We start from the raw sequence: 18,519 nt of genomic DNA, 5'->3' as shown, positions 1-18,519 counted from the left end.
TTCAATCTTTTTTTTTTTTTAATGTTTATTCTTGAGAGAGACAGAGAGAGAGAGCAAGCGGAGGAGGGACAGAGAGAGAGGGAGACACAGAATCCAAAGCAGGCTCCAGGCTCTGAGCTGTCAGCACAGAACCCCACACGCGGCTTGAATTCACGAGCCGTGAGATCATGACCTGAGCCGAAGTCAGATGCTCAACTGACTGAGCCACCCAGGCGCCCCTGAGAATTTCAATCTTAAGGACATCTGTATGCACTGATGACATCCTCTGCCTCCCTTAGAGAGATGGAATATTCTTTATATTGGCCTTAGCACACGATTGGAGAGAGTGGCAAGAGGAAGAAGCATAGGATGTGACAAAGCCTTTGCCCATTGTTTTGGTTGGCGAGGTTTGGTGTTTCTCCTCCTGTACCCACTGCACTTTAGCAGTGATGGGTGACCTAGACTCTGCCCCGCCCCCCAAAGCCGTGGAAACCCCTGGTTTGGAATGGAGGGGGAATCCAAGAGGGCAGGTTTCACATCACGACTACATTGATTTCAAGGGTGTTATATTAACACGATATGACTGCCAGTCCAGGTTCCTAGAAAACTCACTGGAGATGACTCCTCTGCTCCGATAGTTTCCAGAATGTGGGCCAGTGGTCTCACTAACGCAGCTATTGTTACTGGGAAGGTAATAGCCCATTTTGTGACTCAAGGGTGGTTGTCACTAAGTACTCAATCAGTTAACGGTCTCGGCCACGTGAGTGCTGTTTTTGAAATGACCCCACATTACCACCCTGAGCTTTCAACAGCTCTGTTTTGAACGGGCTACTCAGTGTGTGTTGTGACTGACTGCTGGTGTGCCCTGTATCAGGAAAAGCCAGTATGAGGGGGGAAAAATAAAAGAATGATCAGATAAACCAGAGGATAATTATTCACTTTATAAAAGATTTCTTTGGTTTATTCATAGAGCGACTCCCTGGCTTTTTAAAAAGGTAAATCCCCAGGGCACTTAAGATACGATTACCAGTGAAAAGTTTCATTTCGCAGACTCGTTGTTAGCAGCGTGTATTCGATTCAGCAAATGGTAATCATTTTCTACGTGGTGGGCCTTCTGTCAGGTTCTAGGGATTCAAATGTGAGCAGATCATGGTTCATGTTCTCCAAAAGATTTCAGTTGAAGAGGGTGCATCCGATTCCAGGGTGAATAGAATGAGACAGTTTCCGGGTGCCAACTTCTCTGTCCTCTCAAAGGTTATCCAAAGGGAGACAAGACTTGGAATAATGGGCGGGACCAGGCTTTGCCGTGTCTTCTTCCCCTTCCTGTTTCTAACCCTGGCAACCTCTGGGTTTACCCGTGTCTGTGTCCTCCAAAGGAACGATTTTCTTAAGGAGATAAAGATCATGTCCCGGCTCAAGGACCCAAACATCATCCGCCTCTTAGCTGTGTGCATCACCGAGGACCCCCTGTGCATGATCACTGAGTACATGGAGAATGGAGATCTCAATCAGTTTCTTTCCCGCCACGAGCCCCCCAGTTCTGCCTCCAGCAACGCACCCACTGTCAGGTAAGCAAGCCAGCTCGTCTGTCCCTTCTGTGTGTTCCTGAGACGAACCTGGGCTCTGAAGAAGCGGAGCGGTGAACCTGAAAGTACCTTGGTGTTCTGGGATGGCAGGGAGGTTAGTATGCAGGGAATAATGGAGCAACTGTCCTGCGGGGGGAAAGCAAGGAGATTCACGGAGAGCAGAGAAGGGATGCTGAGGTCGAAACTCCAGTTCGTAGGAAGCACCCAGGGAACGCATGCCTTTCACGGCTCCCTCTTTCCACAGGCTACTTTCTCTCTTCCTTTTTATTCCCTCAGTTATGCCAACCTGAAGTTTATGGCTACCCAGATAGCCTCTGGTATGAAGTACCTTTCCTCTCTTAATTTTGTCCACCGAGACCTGGCCACACGAAACTGCTTGGTGGGTAAGAACTATACCATCAAGATAGCTGACTTTGGGATGAGCAGAAACCTATACAGCGGTGACTACTACCGGATCCAGGGCCGGGCAGTCCTCCCTATCCGCTGGATGTCTTGGGAGAGCATCTTACTGGTGAGTCCCTCACGTCTGTAAGCCCTACCTTAGCAACTGACATGGAGGCAGGTGCATATGACGCATAGGGACCCACTTTTAAGTTTATTTATTTTGAGAGGAAGAGAAAGAGAGAGAACATGAGCAGGAGAGGGGGAGAGAGAGAGAGAGAGAGAGAGAGAGAGAGAGAGAGAGAGAGAGAGAATCCCAAGCAGGCTCCACACTGTGAGCACAGAGCCCGTGTCAGGGCTTGAACTCACGAACCGCAAGATCGTGACCTGAGTCAGACCAGGAGTCGGATGCCCAAACGACCGAGCCAGCCAGGTGCCTCCACTTTCTAATTTTTATTCAACGCTTGGTATTCTGGACCATGAGTGAGTGAATAGTTTTTTCAAATGTCTCTTTTGGAGGTGTATTTTCTGACCGTGTATATTTGAGATATTTTATTGTTGGTTTTATACCACTTAGCTGATTTGTGGAATTTTTAGACTTTAAACGTTTACTTCCTGCCATGCTGCACACAGGTAATTTCGTCTGAATTGGCTAAATTAATATCACTGAGAAAAGCCTGGGAGCAATCTAGCTTTCCTTGTTTATAGTTAATCTGTTTATTCCTTTTTCATATTCTTAAAGGATTCATTAATTAAATTTGAAATGAAAAAATATATATAGCTGTTTCCTTTCTCTCACCAAGATATCCATTATTAGTAGTTTGGCATATTTCCTTTGAGGGTTGTTTTCTGTACACACATTTCTGTGTATATATAGATGTGTGTGTGTATGTGTGTGTATATATACGTGTATATATGTACGTATATGTATATATATACACAGTAGCCTCCCTTTATTTGCAGGGGAGATGTTCCAAGACCCTCCAGTGGATGCCTGAAACCACTATATATACTATATATACTATGTTTTCCCCCCACACGTACATACCTATAATAAAGCCTAATGTATAAATTTGGCACAGTAACAGGGTAAAAACAATAATAATATTGTTATATTGTATAACAAGATTCTGTTTATAACAAGATACTGTCATCAAAGTTATGCAAACATGGTCTCTCTCTCTCTCTCTGTCTCCAAAATATCGTACTGTGCTCCCCCTTCCTCTTGTGATGATGTAGGATGATACAATGCCTACATGAGGAGATGAAGTAGGTGAATTGCGTAGGTGTCGTGAAGGGGCGTTAAGCTACCACGTAGCGTGGGCAGAGCGTTCTTGGCTTCTGGATCGCGGTTGACCGTGGGCAGCTGAAATCGTGGAAAGTGCAACTACAGATAAGGGGAACTCCTGTGTACAGATAATTACATTCCATAATTGGGACGATCCGATGCACATATAACTCTACAATGTTAGCATTTCCTATGTCATTAAACGTTCTTCAAAAATGTGATTTTAGGGGCGCCTGGGTGGCTCAGCCGCTTAAGCATCCAACTTCGGCTCAGGTCATGATCTCACGGTTCACGAGTTCGAGCCCTGGGTCAGGCTCTGTGCTGATAGCTCGGAGCCTCCTTCACATTCTGTCTCCTTCTCTCTCTGCCTCTCTCTCTCTCAAAAATAAATAAAACATTTACAAAAATGTGATTTTAATGGCTGCATCATACCCTATGGTGTGTGTATAGCCGATAATTTAATGATATCTCTGTAATTTGAGATGTCAGTGTTTTTCTGATTCCCACTATTATGAATGCTGCCTGTATACACCAGATTACGTAAGTCCTTACAAGGATCTTTACCATCTACACGTGACACACACATTTTTCCCATTTCTGATGTGATTATTGAGCAGTGCTCTCTTTGAAGGTATTATAGAGTGTTGTAAAAGATTATTAGTCTGGGATTCAGAGGGTCCTGTTCCAAATCTCAGTTTTTCCATGACTAATGGTCTTGCTATCTAGGAGATTTTTAGTAAACGTCTCTTGTCTCACTTTTCTGACCCAAATAAATAAGGGTAAATAACCTCATCTACTTGAGGGTTGTACTTATTGAATAGAAAATGTGCACGTATTTAATGCATGCTGATTACATCTGAATCCCATTGCTGTCACGTGTTAGTCTACCCTTCAAGACTGGGACTCTCACTGACCTGGGAAGCAAGGGTCCTGCATTCTCCCAGGGACTTCGGGCACCTAAACTAGATTTCTCTGTCTCTAACGTTAAGGCGACTTTCCATTCTAATTTTGCCATTCCCATGGGCATTTTCCCAAGGCTACCCTACCGCCTGAGGTTTGAGCTTCTGACACTTGGTGGGAGAGTCAGGTGGCTTACAGCTGCACCTCTTTCAGCCCTGGGATCCCATCCCCAAGAGAAGCAGGTCTACGCTGAGGCCACAGGGGACAAGATAATGATCTGCAACTTGAGGCCCAAGCAACTTCATTTTGTTGTTGTTGTTGTTTTAAGTTTATTTGTTTATTTTGAGAGAGAGAGAGTGTGCAAGTGCACGAGTGGGGGAGGGGCAGAGAGAGAGGGAGAGAGAGAATCCCAGGCAGGCTCCACGCTATCAGTGCAGAGCCCATCACGGGGCTCCATGTCGCGAACTGTGAGATCGTGACCTGACCTGAAACCAAGAGTCGGCCGCTCAACTGACTGAGCTACCCAGGCGCCCCATTTTGTCATTTTAGATTCTCCACGCACATCTTGGCAGTCCCAGTCTTCCTTGCCCTGGGGAGTGGAAGGGGGTGACCAGGTCATGCAGATCTCACCCGCGCATATCACGCACCGGCTATCCTGGTTTCCTCTTCTCTTCCTTACGTGAACAGGGCAAATTCACGACAGCGAGTGACGTGTGGGCCTTTGGGGTGACTCTGTGGGAGACGTTCACCTTTTGCCAGGAGCAGCCCTATTCCCAGCTGTCTGATGAGCAGGTCATTGAGAATACTGGAGAGTTCTTCCGGGACCAAGGGAGGCAGGTGAGAACTGCTGGGGGTGGGAGGGTGTGCACCTGGGTGCTCCACAAGGTGAGAAGAAGAAAGTCCTGATTTAGCAGGATAGCCGGAGCCGGGAGATGGGCTACGTGGATGGCAGTCTTTGGTCACTAATTATCCAGAGAACGTGAAAGACTGAGGTCCGCCCCCACCACCCCTGCCAGCCATACACTCTGCCTGATCCACATGGCAGGGATCCGTTCCGCCAGGTGCCTCCGCGACTCGAAGACAGCAGGAAATCAAATCCGCTCTCTCACGTTTGCCCTATTTCTTGCTGTGGACCCTATGGTTCATCTTCCTGGTCGAAACACTAAGAACAAAAATATAAGTTTAAAAAATGAATAAGGGATTCATTGGCAGTACCTAAAAACTTGGTTTGGACTAAATATTTAGCAACGTTTCTGGACTGTTGTGCCGGGAGATGAGCAGATGTGTCCAGAACTCGGGGAACAGCGGGGTCCCACGCTGACGAGGGTCCCAGTTCCCAGCCAGGATACTCTAACATTTCTTTAGTGACTCGGTTTGTAAAGACCCCGTGACCTGTCGGATTTGGAGCTTGCTGATGTGGCTGGAGCACTGAGCCTCCCCAAAGTGGCCTGGCCACAGCACCCTGGAGGGTGGCAGTTGAAGCCAGCTAGTGAGAGGGAGAAGGCCTGCAGAAAATGAAAACGTAGGGGCGCCTGGGTGACTTGGTTGGTTAAGGGTCCGACTTCAGCTCAGGTCACGGTCTCACGGTTCGGTTCCTGAGTTCGAGCCCCACATTGGGGGGGTGGGGGAAGAAAAGAAAAGAAAAGAAGAACTTAAATCCTTAAATACATCGAATTAAGCAAAAGATAAGAAAGATAAGCAAAAGATAAGAAGAGATAAGACAATGTGCAGGTTGAAAGCAAGAGGAAGAGGGCCTGGGATTTCACTTTATCTTGCTGCTCTGTAGATCTTTTGGGAGCAGGGGATCCAAACGACCTGTCTTGGTTGTGAAATAATTGCGTTCACACCATGACAAAGGGCAAATTCACCCCTGTGTGCAGTGGACCAAGGCCAAGTGAGCGGACCAAGGAAAAAAGTGATTTTTCTACTGGACTAATACATCATGACACGAGGTTGACCTATTCTAGTTTTAATTTCTAACAATGCCCAGGATTTTATTTTTCTTATTTATTTTTAAATACTCAACTTAAAAGGGTCCCCCAGTTCATCTTCACTACTAGTAGTGAGCCAAATGTATTTTCACCCACTACCAAGGGGTCAAATAGCAAAGTTAAGTTATTGAATGAAGCTGAGGTCAAAATCAGATATTACCATTATATGCTCAGTGAACTTCTCCCCTATAAGCAAAAGTTGTAATTTTCGATAAAAATGTATTACATGTAGCACCTTAATCACTAAACATAACTTGTCAAAGTTCAGCTTTATTGTAGTCTACAAAATTTCATTACTTTAAATTTTATTCCTAAAATGTCCGTATTCAAATTTTAAGTTTGACATTAGAGTGTAGGGACAGCAGTTTCTCAATACTGTCAGCTGCAAGGTGGACTCTGAGGTCAGCAGACTCCTCTGCGTGGCCCAATCCGGGCAGGGGGTCCCAGAGAACATTATGGGAGGAGCAACATGGATATTTCCAGCATTCCGGTGTCTGCATCCGGCTGGGGTCCTATTCTGGTAGAGGAGCTGAGACCACCTAATTCACTTTCTGCCCCTGCCGTGATGGGCTCTGCCAAGATAAACCTCAACACTTGGGCCGTAACCAGAGGACTTGGTGTTCTAACAAGTTGCTTTTCAGTCTGAGACCTCTTTTTGGCTAGAGTTTCGCCTTTTGCATGACAGTGGGGACCTCAGAATGGTTCATCAGGAAACGCTGCTGCAAACAACTAGGCAAGACAAGCGAAGGGACGGGGGCCGAGATGTGAGCGGGAAGAACAGACACCACACCTGTTTTAGTTTTCAAGTTCAAGCAGGGAGGGAGGCAGACAAAACTATAATGCAACCACACTTCCTTCCCCAACCCCCCCCCCCCCCCCCCCCCCCCGCTTCTTAACATCCTTGTTTTCTGTTCACCTTTGTTTTCAAAGACCTACCTCCCCCAGCCTGCCATCTGCCCTGACTCTGTGTACAAGCTGATGCTCAGTTGCTGGAGAAGAGACACCAAGCATCGTCCTTCGTTCCAGGAGATCCACCTTCTGCTCCTTCAGCAAGGGGACGAGTGACGCTATCACTGCCTGGCGACATTCCGATGGCCCAGGTCCTTCTCACGAGACCTACCACTCACCCACGCCTAAGCCACTCCATCCGGACGTTGAATGGGCCCCGGGGGACGGAGGCTTATTCACTTCTCTGTCTCTGTCCCTGGCCTGCCTTCACTCCGCTCCCCCACTCTCTACCCCTGACCCATATATACTCTTTTTTTTTTTTTTACATTAAAGAAGTCAAAAAGAAAAAAAAAAATCCTAGGAAAGATAAAATCTAGTAAAGAAATCTTACGTAATATACCAAAGTGTTGGATAGCAAGCTAGACAATTTAGATAATTTATAAAGGTTAAATATGCTATGTTTATAAATGTGCAGATGCTACAATATTTTTTCCATGTCACCTTTCAAAATGTATCTTCAGAAAGAAAAAACTTGAAGAATACTGATATCTTAGGAAACGTGGGATTAAGCTTAGGGAAGACACTCGGTAAGCGTGGAGAATCCGATGAGATGGTTGGTATTCGGTAACTGATCAGAGATTTCTGAGTTTCCTAATGTGGCCTCTGGACACGTCCTACCCTCTGCCTTTCCTTCTCCTGTCAAAGTGGATGATACATGCTTGAAAAACCCCAGGTTCTCAGAATGGGTGTTTTGTTCATTTTGTGGGCGGGGTCAAGGGGGAGGTCTAGATGCATAGGAAATACAGAGAGTGTGTGTAGGAGAGAGCGTACCGCAAGGCCGTGGGAAGGGGAATCGTCATTTGCCAAAAAAGTACCTTGTGCGTGGAAGGGTTCCTAAACAGAGAATGGACATAGGAAAAGAAGTCTATGGAGGGCAGGTAACACGTGGGCTATTCCCTTGTGATTTCTGCTGAGGGTCCCCCACTTGCTCAGATATTTTCAGGCATGTGTTTCAGTGAGAGCCTGGTGTTGAATCAGTAGAGACTGGTGTTTTGATATCCGGACCATGGGTCCTTTGGTTTGTCTTTTGCAAGTCTTTCAGCTCTTTTATTAGGAGCATCCCCTAGGGGACCCGTGGGCTGGGGTGTGTGTGTGAATTTCTCTGGCACAAATACCTGAAGGCCCTGTGGAGTAGGGAGTAGGTCTGTTCTGAGTGTTTCCAAAATGTTGACCTAGGACCAACGAGGGAAAGTCGCAAAGAGATAGCTTTCCACTCCTTATTAGAGCGAGCATAACCAGCAGAACACACGAAGGTGAACAGGTCACCTCCAGAGGTCAGGGGGAGTCCTTTGTTGCCAAAGAGTTTCAGATGCAGGCTGAGGAGCCAGGCAGGAAAGGGAGAGGCTTTGAAACCCAAGGTAAATGGTTGTATGAGATGGTTGACCCTCCGAGTCCTTGATTGCAGAGAGGCACAGGGTGAGCGTGAGAGAGAAGTCCCTCACTGCTCCTGCTTCGTGTGGAGACTCTTTCCCCGGTGGATGGTGCGGCCAGCAGGAAAGAAATCCTGGGGTTCTGGGTTCAGAAGCCACGGAAACTGATACACTATCTAGTAAGAGTCCCCTCGGAACAGATGATGAGCTCTCTCCTCCACGAGGCCTCAGACTTAATGGGAGGCAGGAAAAGGGGCCCCTCCATTCCCTCCGAGGGAGCAACAAGAAAAGGTTACAGAATACGCTTCCCAAGTGTAAGAAATAGTCTTGAGATCTTGGGTCTGCTTCCCTAGCCCTCACCCGGCCCCCTGTGCACAGTCGCTCAGGGACTTGACTGTCCTCCCTGGTTCAGCCTTTAACATCTCTCCAGGCTATCCCAGAAGCCAAGTGCCCAAGTCCCCCGACGGTCTTGTGACCCGAGCAGACACCTTCTCCCATAGCTGCCCTTCGACTCTGGGCTCCAGTCTCTGCCAGGGCTAAGTCTGCCAAGATCATTGGCGTGGGGGTCAGGAGAGCGTTGGCTTGGAGCTCTGATCCTACTTCTGCCTCAAGCCAAGTGTGTTATTCTTCACACTTTCTGGAATCACTTCACCTTTCTGGACTTTACTTTCCCTAGCCGTCAAATGAGGGGATGGGGTTAGACGGCCTTGAAACCTCGCCCAGTTCTGATAGGTTCCGTGCTGGCTGGATAATTGCATCTAGAGTTGACGCAGATTCTGTCATCTGGTCACGTGGTTGTCCTGCTCTGCCGATCGCGGTCAGCAAAAGCAATGATGCAGGGAACACACTGTCATAGTCATAGTAACAGCGGCCACTTGTACAGCACTTTCAAGTTCATCAGGCATTTCCATAGACATTATCTCATCTGACATGTGCAGGGCCAGACTCATTCTCCTACGTCCCAGGACCTGTCACACTGCTTTCAAGACCAGTGTTAACTTCATGTATCCGAGAGCTCTCTAGAGAAACAGAACCAATAGGATATATATGTATACACACACACACACACACACACACACACACACACACACATAAATTTATTATAAGGATTTGGCCCATGTGATTAGGAGGCTCAAAAGTCTCACAAGCTGTCCCCTGCAGCTGCAAACCCAGGGAAGTGGGTGGGGGGCCCAGTTCCGGGAAAACGGAGGACAGAAGACTGACGTTCAAGTTCAGCAGTCAGGCAGAGAGAGCAGACTCCCTTCCTCTGTCTTTTGCATCTTTTCCCGAGTGGCTCACACCAGAGAGGGCAGTCCTTTTCACTCAGTGCGCCAATTCAGATGCTGAAGTCCTCTGGAAACACCCTCACAGAGCCACCCAGAAACCCTGTTTCGTCTGGGCACATTGACACGGAAATTTCATCACCTCGCTGTAGGTGAAATCCAGGCCTACGGCCTATCCTCCGTTTTGCACCTGCCTCTGGTAGACCCACATGCAGCCCGCGCCCGCGGCTTCTTATGTGGCCAGAGAGAATAACATCATCTCCCCGTCTTTGCCTAATCTCTCCACTTCTTTCTTTTCACACTTCTGCCTCAAACCACCGCATGCATTCCATGATCCCCCGTATAAAAAGAAAATCATATTGGAGATAAACTGAACGTGTCTGGATTTTCCTGGCCTTGAGCCACAGAGTAATTGGTTTCACGTGGCTCCCAAGCCCGTTCAGGAGGAACGGAGGAAGAAGGAGGAGGAAGCTTTCTGGCACTGAGACTCCTACCTTAGAGACCCTGCTCTAGCTCCTAGCCCGGCCATGCCCGCAGAGCCTCGCTGCACGGACCAAAGAAACCCAATAGCAGGACATGGTGAAGAAGGCTTAGTACGTAGAATTTCAAAGTAGCTCAAACTTCGATGAGAAGAACGTAGCTGGGAGCTTTGAGAAGAGGAGATAGGAAAGGGGACAGCGAACCACGGAGGCCTTGTTAACCTTCGTAGTGAGTCATCCCCTTCGTGATAGATATGAGCTACTTCATATCCAGATTGTGTTTGGGGATCGTCAGATTTCACGTTGTACTTTTGCTGGTGAATGTGCTGCTAAGTAGGTCCAAATCTGGATGCGCTGTCCAGACGCCTGTGTGATCAGAAGGGATCTGGAACGGAAGGAGGCACAGAGGGGAAAGTGTGGTCTTGATGCTGTGGAAAGATCACGTACAAGTACACGAGACAGTATGAGGAAGAGCATTACATGGAAATGGAGTAACAAACAAAGAAGAAGAAGAAATGAATGTGCATGTGCCTGAGTGGGGAGGCGGGTGGGGACTAGAAAGAAGGCTACACAAAAAAAGGTAAGGGAGAGTGCAGGGGAAGGACCCTGGGCGAGTCAGGGCGGCAAGGCAGAAACAGGTGGGGCAGGTGAGAATCCATGCCAAAGCATGAAAGCAAATCTCGGAAGAGAGATCCGAGAGAGGGCAGAAAATGTAAGTGTTATTGGAGATAAAAGGTAAATATGTGTAGGGAAAGAAATTCTGGATGACAGAGATGATAAAAGTATTTATTAAAAAAATGAAAAGTCAGGTGCGGTGTATGAAAAGGAAGGGGGCTTTTCAGAGTTTTTGGAAAGGGAAGGTCCTTATAAAAACACATAAGCAACCATCAGGGAATGATCTAATTTCAGACGGGGGCGGGTGAGGGGGCGCCCCGTCGAAGTGTATTCTGGACCCCGCAGGCGCTGGGGATAACGGTGGTGGGAAGAGATCGTTCCTTTGCTTGAACTGGACTGTGTTTCCCAAGTGCTGCTTTGGAAATGATTTATGGCAGTTCACGGGACGTTGTTTCCCTGCCCTTGCTTCTGTTGATCAAATCCATTTAAAATAATGCCCATCACTGCTGTGCCCAGAAAAGCCACAGGGAAACACCGAAATAATAGGCCGAAGTTAGGCAAGACCAAATCTCACTTGATATCTATGCAGAGAGGTATACGCCACGTTGGAAGCAAGTGTTTCTCTAGTCCCATCCAGACTTCCCACGAGGAAGCCATGATGTGGGGCTGAGCCATATGTTTTGAGTAAAGGGGAACAGAAGAGGGGGAGTGTCTGCAAGAGGGAGAGATGAAGATATTCCAAGGAAATATTCCAAAGCAGAACAGCATCTTGTTTTGCCCAAAACTGAAAAGAAAATGAAGAAAATTACAGCCAGGGCCCAGATCACTTCCAGCATATGGCTAATAAGTCTTTGATCCTAACTGGAATTTATGTACCTGCCGTCTTGGCCTTTTCAGTAAGATCTCTGACCTTTGGCAGTGTATACGGTAGGTCCCTAAAAATTTCTGGAATATTGACTGCAGATTCTGATCTATGCTGGGAAGTCCTTCTTGAGTTGAAAGTTAACATTTTTATAGAAACAGATGAACGCCTTTTCCACTTGGTAAATGCCTTGGAATGCTGAATCAATACGGAAAGAGACCAGAATGGTCAATGGTGATTGGATTTCTGGCATTTTTAGTTCTCTGGCACGATTAGCTGCATTGCTTGATGGCAGACAAGTGGTGGGTAATTATTTACTTGGTGTATCTTTTATTTAAAAACGTGTTATTTTGAAATACTTTAAGACTCACAAGAAGTTATAAAAATAGTAGAGCGGCCTTACCCTAACACCAGGCTTTCCCCATTGATAACATCACATGTGACCGTAGTCTATTCTCAAAACCAGAAAATTGACATTTGAAATACTATTCATTAAACTGCAGACCTCACTCAGATGTCACCAGTTTTTTTTTTTACATGTATTTATTTAGTTTCTGCATACTTTATCCCTTTCTGATTTGTAACCTGGCCCCACGTGGGATGCGGCAGGAAACACACTACAATCCTACAAAATTCTAGAGAGAATACAACAAATTAATGTGTTCCTTTGTCAATGAGAAAGATCCTGCCTAGACCGCTTCCACATTTTCTGACTAGTTTTGCTGCTTAGCCTCTGGAACAACCCAAAAAACAACTCAGAAGGATTTGGAAACACAAAAGACAGTGAGACACGCACGTAGTTTGCTGGCTAGAGAATCACTTGTAGGACGTTCTAGATGGTTCCTGCAGTTCCTACAAGTGGTAGGATTTGTAATGGTGGCAAGCAGGGGACTTAGGGTAAACGGGTCTTTTGGTCAAGAGCTAGGTGGCACTCAGTTGATGGCACCAGGGCTGGCTTGTGGAAGGAACAGAGTACGGTGGCATAGGGTCCCCTAACGTGTGATGAACACAATTTTCGGAGTAGTACAGACATTTAATTTGCCTAAATACCAATTCTTAAACGGAATGGCAGGTACATTGGACCAAATCAAATGTAAACACAGAAGCAACTTTGGGGGCAGTTGAAACTCTGGGTTTGCGGATCGCAGCTGTGAGTTTTGCGATGGCATCTTTAACGTGCCCTATTTAAGGGTCACAAGGTGGTAACCGCGTTCACACTGCTTAGCCTGTGTCCTGTAAAGTTCCAAGCATGTAGTGAGCACTCAGCAAATATTTGCTGAGTGTTGTTTTTTGAATGAATAAAAGATAGAAACCGAAACTTGTCATTCAGCGTAACTGGGGTGAATTTAGGGAGAATTGCTTTGCTATATCGTAGAGGGTTTATTTTCAAACGAAGAGAGAGAAAAAAGTGACCACACTTGTACCTGGTGGAGTTCATTCTCCGTTTGTATATTTTCTAGTGATGACATTGATCTATGGAAATACCTCATTCTTTGAGGTGTTTAGACAGCAGTTCAAGGCAGTTCTCTGCAATGCACCCCAGCAAGAGCCCCAAACCCAGCCCATTTGAAGCTCTTTGGTTTCTCCTGCAGACACCTGGTCGAGAACTTGTAAAGGAGAAAGGTCAAAGTCCCAAGCAGGCCTGTGCTTACCCACATTCACAATTGCATATAAGGGGAGACTTTGCACAAAGACTTACTGGGAAAGCATAATGTGATAAGGCAATTACTTTGAGTGAAAACCTGTTTTCTTGCAAAGAGGCTTGGAAATAGTTGAAATTGGGGAGGATTCCTGCAAACACACCAAGAGTTTGTAATCTAGCCTGTTCATTTTATGCCCTTTGCTACTCATGATATCCTATTTTTTCTACCCTGTTGTCTGGTAACTTCCTAAGGGTTGAGTTTCTGAATCAACACGGCTCACTCTTCCTACGAGGAGGGAATATCTGAGCCTCATTTTGCGGGCTTTGGAGGATGATGTGTCTTGTCAAGGGGCAAAGAGCAAACTGATTGATTTCTGCTTAAAACTATCCTAGTCATTCCGAAACAGAATAGGTAAAAATTCTCTGTATTAGAAAAGGAAACAAGATACCAATTGTATATTTTCTTTATTTATTCTCTGTAAGTCTGTCAGATGATAAATTGTAAATAACAATGATTAAAGAAATATGCTACTGACTGATCCTTCTTCTGTGCAAATAGCGCCGGCTCCTGGCTTTGCGATCTTCACTCCTTACAGTCTTTCTGGAGTAGTGAGGGGGCAAGGGGGCAGAGCCAAGGGTGTGCGGGGGGGGGGGGGGGAGGGGTGCGCGGGGTGCGCGGGGTCGGTAGAGGGTCTCTTGCGCAAGCCTGTCTCCTATTCCTTGACCGTGTACGGGAAGGAAAGCGTCTGGGTCTCTGGCACATCCAAACGTACTAGAGACCTGGAGTTTTGTGTCGTCCCATTCGTCCAGCTCCGGAGAGGCCAGTCCGGAATTAATTGAGGATGCTTTATTGTTATTACAAAGTTGTCTTGCCTGATACATAGAAATCCCTCCCAAATCCAAAGATCGTCTGGCTCGAGACAGACCACGCATACAAAAAGCGACAAAAACTATGAACAAACAGAATACAGACCGAGTCTTCATACGACACATTAAGATGAACCTCCCCTCCCCCCACAGCCACCCCCACAACATGTTTCTTGGTCTCTGAAGAATAAATTTATACTTTGAATTTTCTGAAGAATTATATGTTTTTTCAGCGATGGCCATGATAGAGAATGGATAAAAATTCTCAGAGGACAATAATAATTCAGGAACGCACACTCTGACCCCCAAAGTATCTAGTTTGATTTCAGTGCCAAAGGCCCGGGGATGCAAATATCTGTGTGGTGGGAGTGGGTCGGAGGCAAAGGAGAAAAAAAAGTAACAGGCAGAGCAGAGATGTTCAAAGAGGTCCAATTCCATGGTCAACACCTGTCGCCAAGCTTTAAAGGTGGGTGTGAGTGATACAGCATAGGTATATGCTGTGCATGTGTCTGAGTATGTAATTTGTTCTGAGGACACATATTAAGTCTGCTCTTTTATGTTTCATTTATTTAAAAAAAATTTTTTTAATGTTTATTTCTGAGATGGAGAGAGACAGAGCATGAACAGGGGAGGGGCAGAGAGAGGGAGACACAGAATCTGAAACAGGCTCCAGGCTCCGAGCTGTCAGCACAGGGCCCGACATGGGGCCCCAACTCACGGACCATGAGATCATGACCTGAGCCGAAGCCGGACGCTCAACCGACTGAGCCACCCAGGCGCCCAGCTCTTTTATGTTTTAACTAACAACTTCGGTAGAGGGTCTCTTGCGCAAGCCTGTCTCCTATTCCTTGACTGTGTACGGGAAGGAAAGCGTCTGGGTCTCTGGCACATCCAAATGTACTAGAGACTTTGCTTAGTACTAACTAACGTACTAACAACTTTGCTTAGTATTGAGCACTACAAACTGATTTGTCCCCACTTACAATTTTATATACATTTCGTATTTGAAAAAGAAGTATACACACTCATCTTCCGGTCCTTGACTCACACCGAACAATAACTCCTTACGGATAAGAGACATATTACCTCTTGCTACCTGAGGAAATGGGTCAGATCCCACTCTTAAAGCAGGTTTGGTCCAGGCTGGATGTACAGTGATTGGAAGAGGAGACAGATAAAAGACACCCACAAGAAATGCTACATGGCCCCACGGTAGCTGTTTTGTTTGTTTGTTTGTTTGTTTTGTTTTGTTTTTTTCTGACCCTGTTTGCAAACCAGAGACAAGTTAGTTCTGGAGAGGTTTCTGAGGACCCAGAATAGAGCTCTGTCATGGGTGCTAAAGGTAACTTTACTGATCTTTGTCTACCTGAGGACTGTTTCAGGTACCATAAAAGAAACCAAAGATCGGTTTCAGGGTTCAGGGTGGAGCAAAATTTATTTTATAAGGCAGTAGTCAATTTACTGTTCTGATCAAGGGGCCAAGGTTTGCCGGGGGTAAACGGGATCAGTCGTTGTGTACCAGGGTCTTCTGGTTTCTGGGAAAACAGCTCACAAACGATACAAACTCAAGATGACTAGTTTGGGAAGATGAAAGTCATACTAACTCACCTATCAGTAAACTATATATTATAACTTTTACTGAGCTGTGTCCTACACGTGATAAAATATTTTTTAAAATGCAAAATTCAGGGGCGCCTGGGTGGCTCAGTCGGTTAAGCATCCGACTTCAGCTCAGGTCACCATCTCGCGGTCCGTGAGTTCGAGCCCCGCGTCGGGCTCTGGGCTGATGGCTCAGAGCCTGGAGCCTGCTTCCGATTCTGTGTCTCCCTCTCTCTCTGCCCCTCCCCCGTTGTGCTCTGTCTCTCTCTGTCCCAAAAATAAATAAAATGTTAAAAAAATATATTTAAAAAAAATAAATAAATAAATAAAATACAAAATTCAATGACATGTGTTGTCAACAGATTTCTGTTCTCTTAGTCTCTCTGGCCCCTCTAGTGGTTCAGCCCATCCCGTGAATGTTAAAGAACTTTGAAAGCCCCAACTTCAAATGAAAGAAGGAAGCAGAGACCAAGGTTTCCCCCCTTGGATGGGACGGACATCACGCCAGTAGGAGACTGCCCGTCTCACTCCACTTTTCCTGCCTTCACTTAACTCATAGTCCTGTACTCTTGTCATCCCCAGATTGTGGTGATGCTGACTCTCCAGAATCTGCGCCCCCCCCCCACCCCTGCCCTCGTAGGAATGAGTTTGCCACAGGACAAACATGGAGTTGTATTCCCTTTACATGTCACTTCTGAGCCCTAGGACACTTTAAAAGGAGACTTTGGGTCTAGACTGTAAAGATTGGGGTTAACTTTAGTCTTAGGACTCCCAGAAAATATTGTTAAAGGGTGGTTTCTTTAGAATGGTTGAAACATGGGGTAAGGGTAGGAGCTGAGTTCCATCCAGAGAACACTAATGAAGTTTTGGGGCCCTGGGCAGCTCAGTCAGTTAAGCAACCAACTCTTGATTTTGGCTCAGGTCAGGATCATAGGGTCATGGGGTCAAGGACCGAGTTGGGCTCTGCACTGAGCATGGAGCCTGCTTGGGATTCTATGACTTTCTCTCTCTCTCTCTCTCTCTCTCTCTCTCTCTCTCTCTCTCTGCCCCTCTTCCCCCCCCTCTAAAAAATTGAAAAAACTGTGATTATTTAGGAATCCAATATTTAAATAATAGGATTTATTTTTAATATAATTTTATTGGTATAAGATAAGGGATTTCTAAACTAGCTGATATTATCAGTGGACAGAGAACCAGTTCTGAACTCGGGTTCAGCTGCTCCCCACTCGAAATCAACACTCGAGAAACAAGTGATGGTGGGAAACAAAGGATGCTTTATTCAAGGAAGCCAGCGACCTGGGAAGATAGTAGAGTAACTTCTCAAAGACCATCTCCCCATCCAGGTGAAGCTGGAGTGTTTTAAAGGAGAAGGCATGGGAGAAGGGAGGGGGGCTGTGTGCAGGAGAAGCAGGCACCCAGGCAGTTAGTTATGTGTCAACATGACCCTGCACAGACGTGCTGGCCTCCGTGGCACCCGTTTTCAAATGTAGTCCGGTTTTATCTTCTGGGAAAGTTTGGTTCTTTACTCCCTAAGGCCAGAGGCACATACACTTGAAGCGACTTAACTCTTACAACCGGTTGGAGTGCTGTTACAATATCAAATTAATCAAGACCTCTATGATTTCAAAAGACAGTATAGATTATATCAGTCTCATATTGCTCGGGGATCATTGCTGTGTATAAATAATTGAAACTGTTACAGAGGCCATGAAGTAGATTAAAGCGTGTTCCCTACAGTTAGATACATGATGTGGGGAGTTTCTTAGCGTGAACCTGGACCAGTGATGATCACCTTGTTACCAATGCACAATAAATATAGAAACCTGGATTAAGCATTAGAAACTTTTATAGCATTTGGGCAGAAGACTCTTTTATGTGTTAAATCTAATAATAAAAAAATCTGGGCTTGAATTTTGCATCCTTTGCTTTTTATTTCATTTTTCTCATAACTCATTGCTCTCGTATTTTTCAGGAGTACCCATCTGGGATGGCTGAGAAAAACAAAAGGGGTTGTTTATCACAGAGTTTGAGAAGCACTGAAGTAGGAGTTTATAGTACACCACTGATAATGTCCTATGAAGTTCTTAGGTTCTCAGGTTCATAGATGTTCCAAATTTTGAAAACTGGCAACTCATCCATGATTGTATAAAAAATTTTTAAGGAAATCAATGTTCATTTTTCCAAAGAGGATTTTTTTTTTTTTTAGAGGAACAGCAGGTCTGGGACCAGAAGCTTGTCTGTAAAGTGGCACAGTGCCTGGATCTACACATCCCAAAAGGAGTAGAAAACGAAGTAGATGACAATACCCAAACTTTAACTCCTAGACCCAAATCTTTTCTCTAAAACAAGGAGTTCTGGTGCAAACATCCTGAGGCTTTCCTGCAATAGAGGCCAGGCGGGGGCACCAGGGTACAGATCCCGTGCGTGCCACGCATCCCGCGCCCCAGTGCTCTGCTGGGGGAAAGCCAGACCCGGCAATGGGCAGGTGCAGCAGGAGCCGGGTGGGTCCCGCGGGACACCTGAGCTACGGAGGGACGACGAGCGTCCGGATTGGCTCGGGTGCGGCTCCGCCCCTCGGCCTACCTCACCCCACCCGGGGCCCGGCGCCTAGAGCGCACCGCCGGCCGCGATTGGAGAAGAGCCGATGACGCGAGGGGAGCACCGTCGGG

At 46.3% G+C, this 18,519-nt stretch overlaps 1 protein-coding gene across 6 annotated transcripts in view; it reads left to right on the top strand.

Annotated features, from left to right (window-relative positions):
- The window catches only part of DDR2 (discoidin domain receptor tyrosine kinase 2), a 155,761-nt gene extending 141,842 nt beyond the window's left edge, over positions 1-13,919 (top strand). For all 6 annotated transcript variants that reach the window (XM_045048438.1, XM_019822258.3, XM_006942995.5 and 3 more), the window contains 4 exons: positions 1,356-1,547; positions 1,842-2,076; positions 4,822-4,971; positions 7,056-13,919. In XM_045048438.1, coding sequence (XP_044904373.1) covers positions 1,356-1,547; positions 1,842-2,076; positions 4,822-4,971; positions 7,056-7,190 — 712 coding nt within the window. In that variant the 3' untranslated portion in view covers positions 7,191-13,919. The remainder of the gene's footprint in view (positions 1-1,355; positions 1,548-1,841; positions 2,077-4,821; positions 4,972-7,055) is intronic.
- Positions 13,920-18,519: the final 4,600 nt, after the last annotated feature.

The sequence above is a fragment of the Felis catus genome, chromosome F1, assembly GCF_018350175.1.
Source record: "Felis catus isolate Fca126 chromosome F1, F.catus_Fca126_mat1.0, whole genome shotgun sequence".
Taxonomy (NCBI): Eukaryota; Metazoa; Chordata; class Mammalia; order Carnivora; family Felidae; genus Felis; species Felis catus.
The sequence above is the reverse complement of the archived record's forward strand: the minus strand, read 5'-3'. Positions and strand labels throughout refer to the sequence as shown.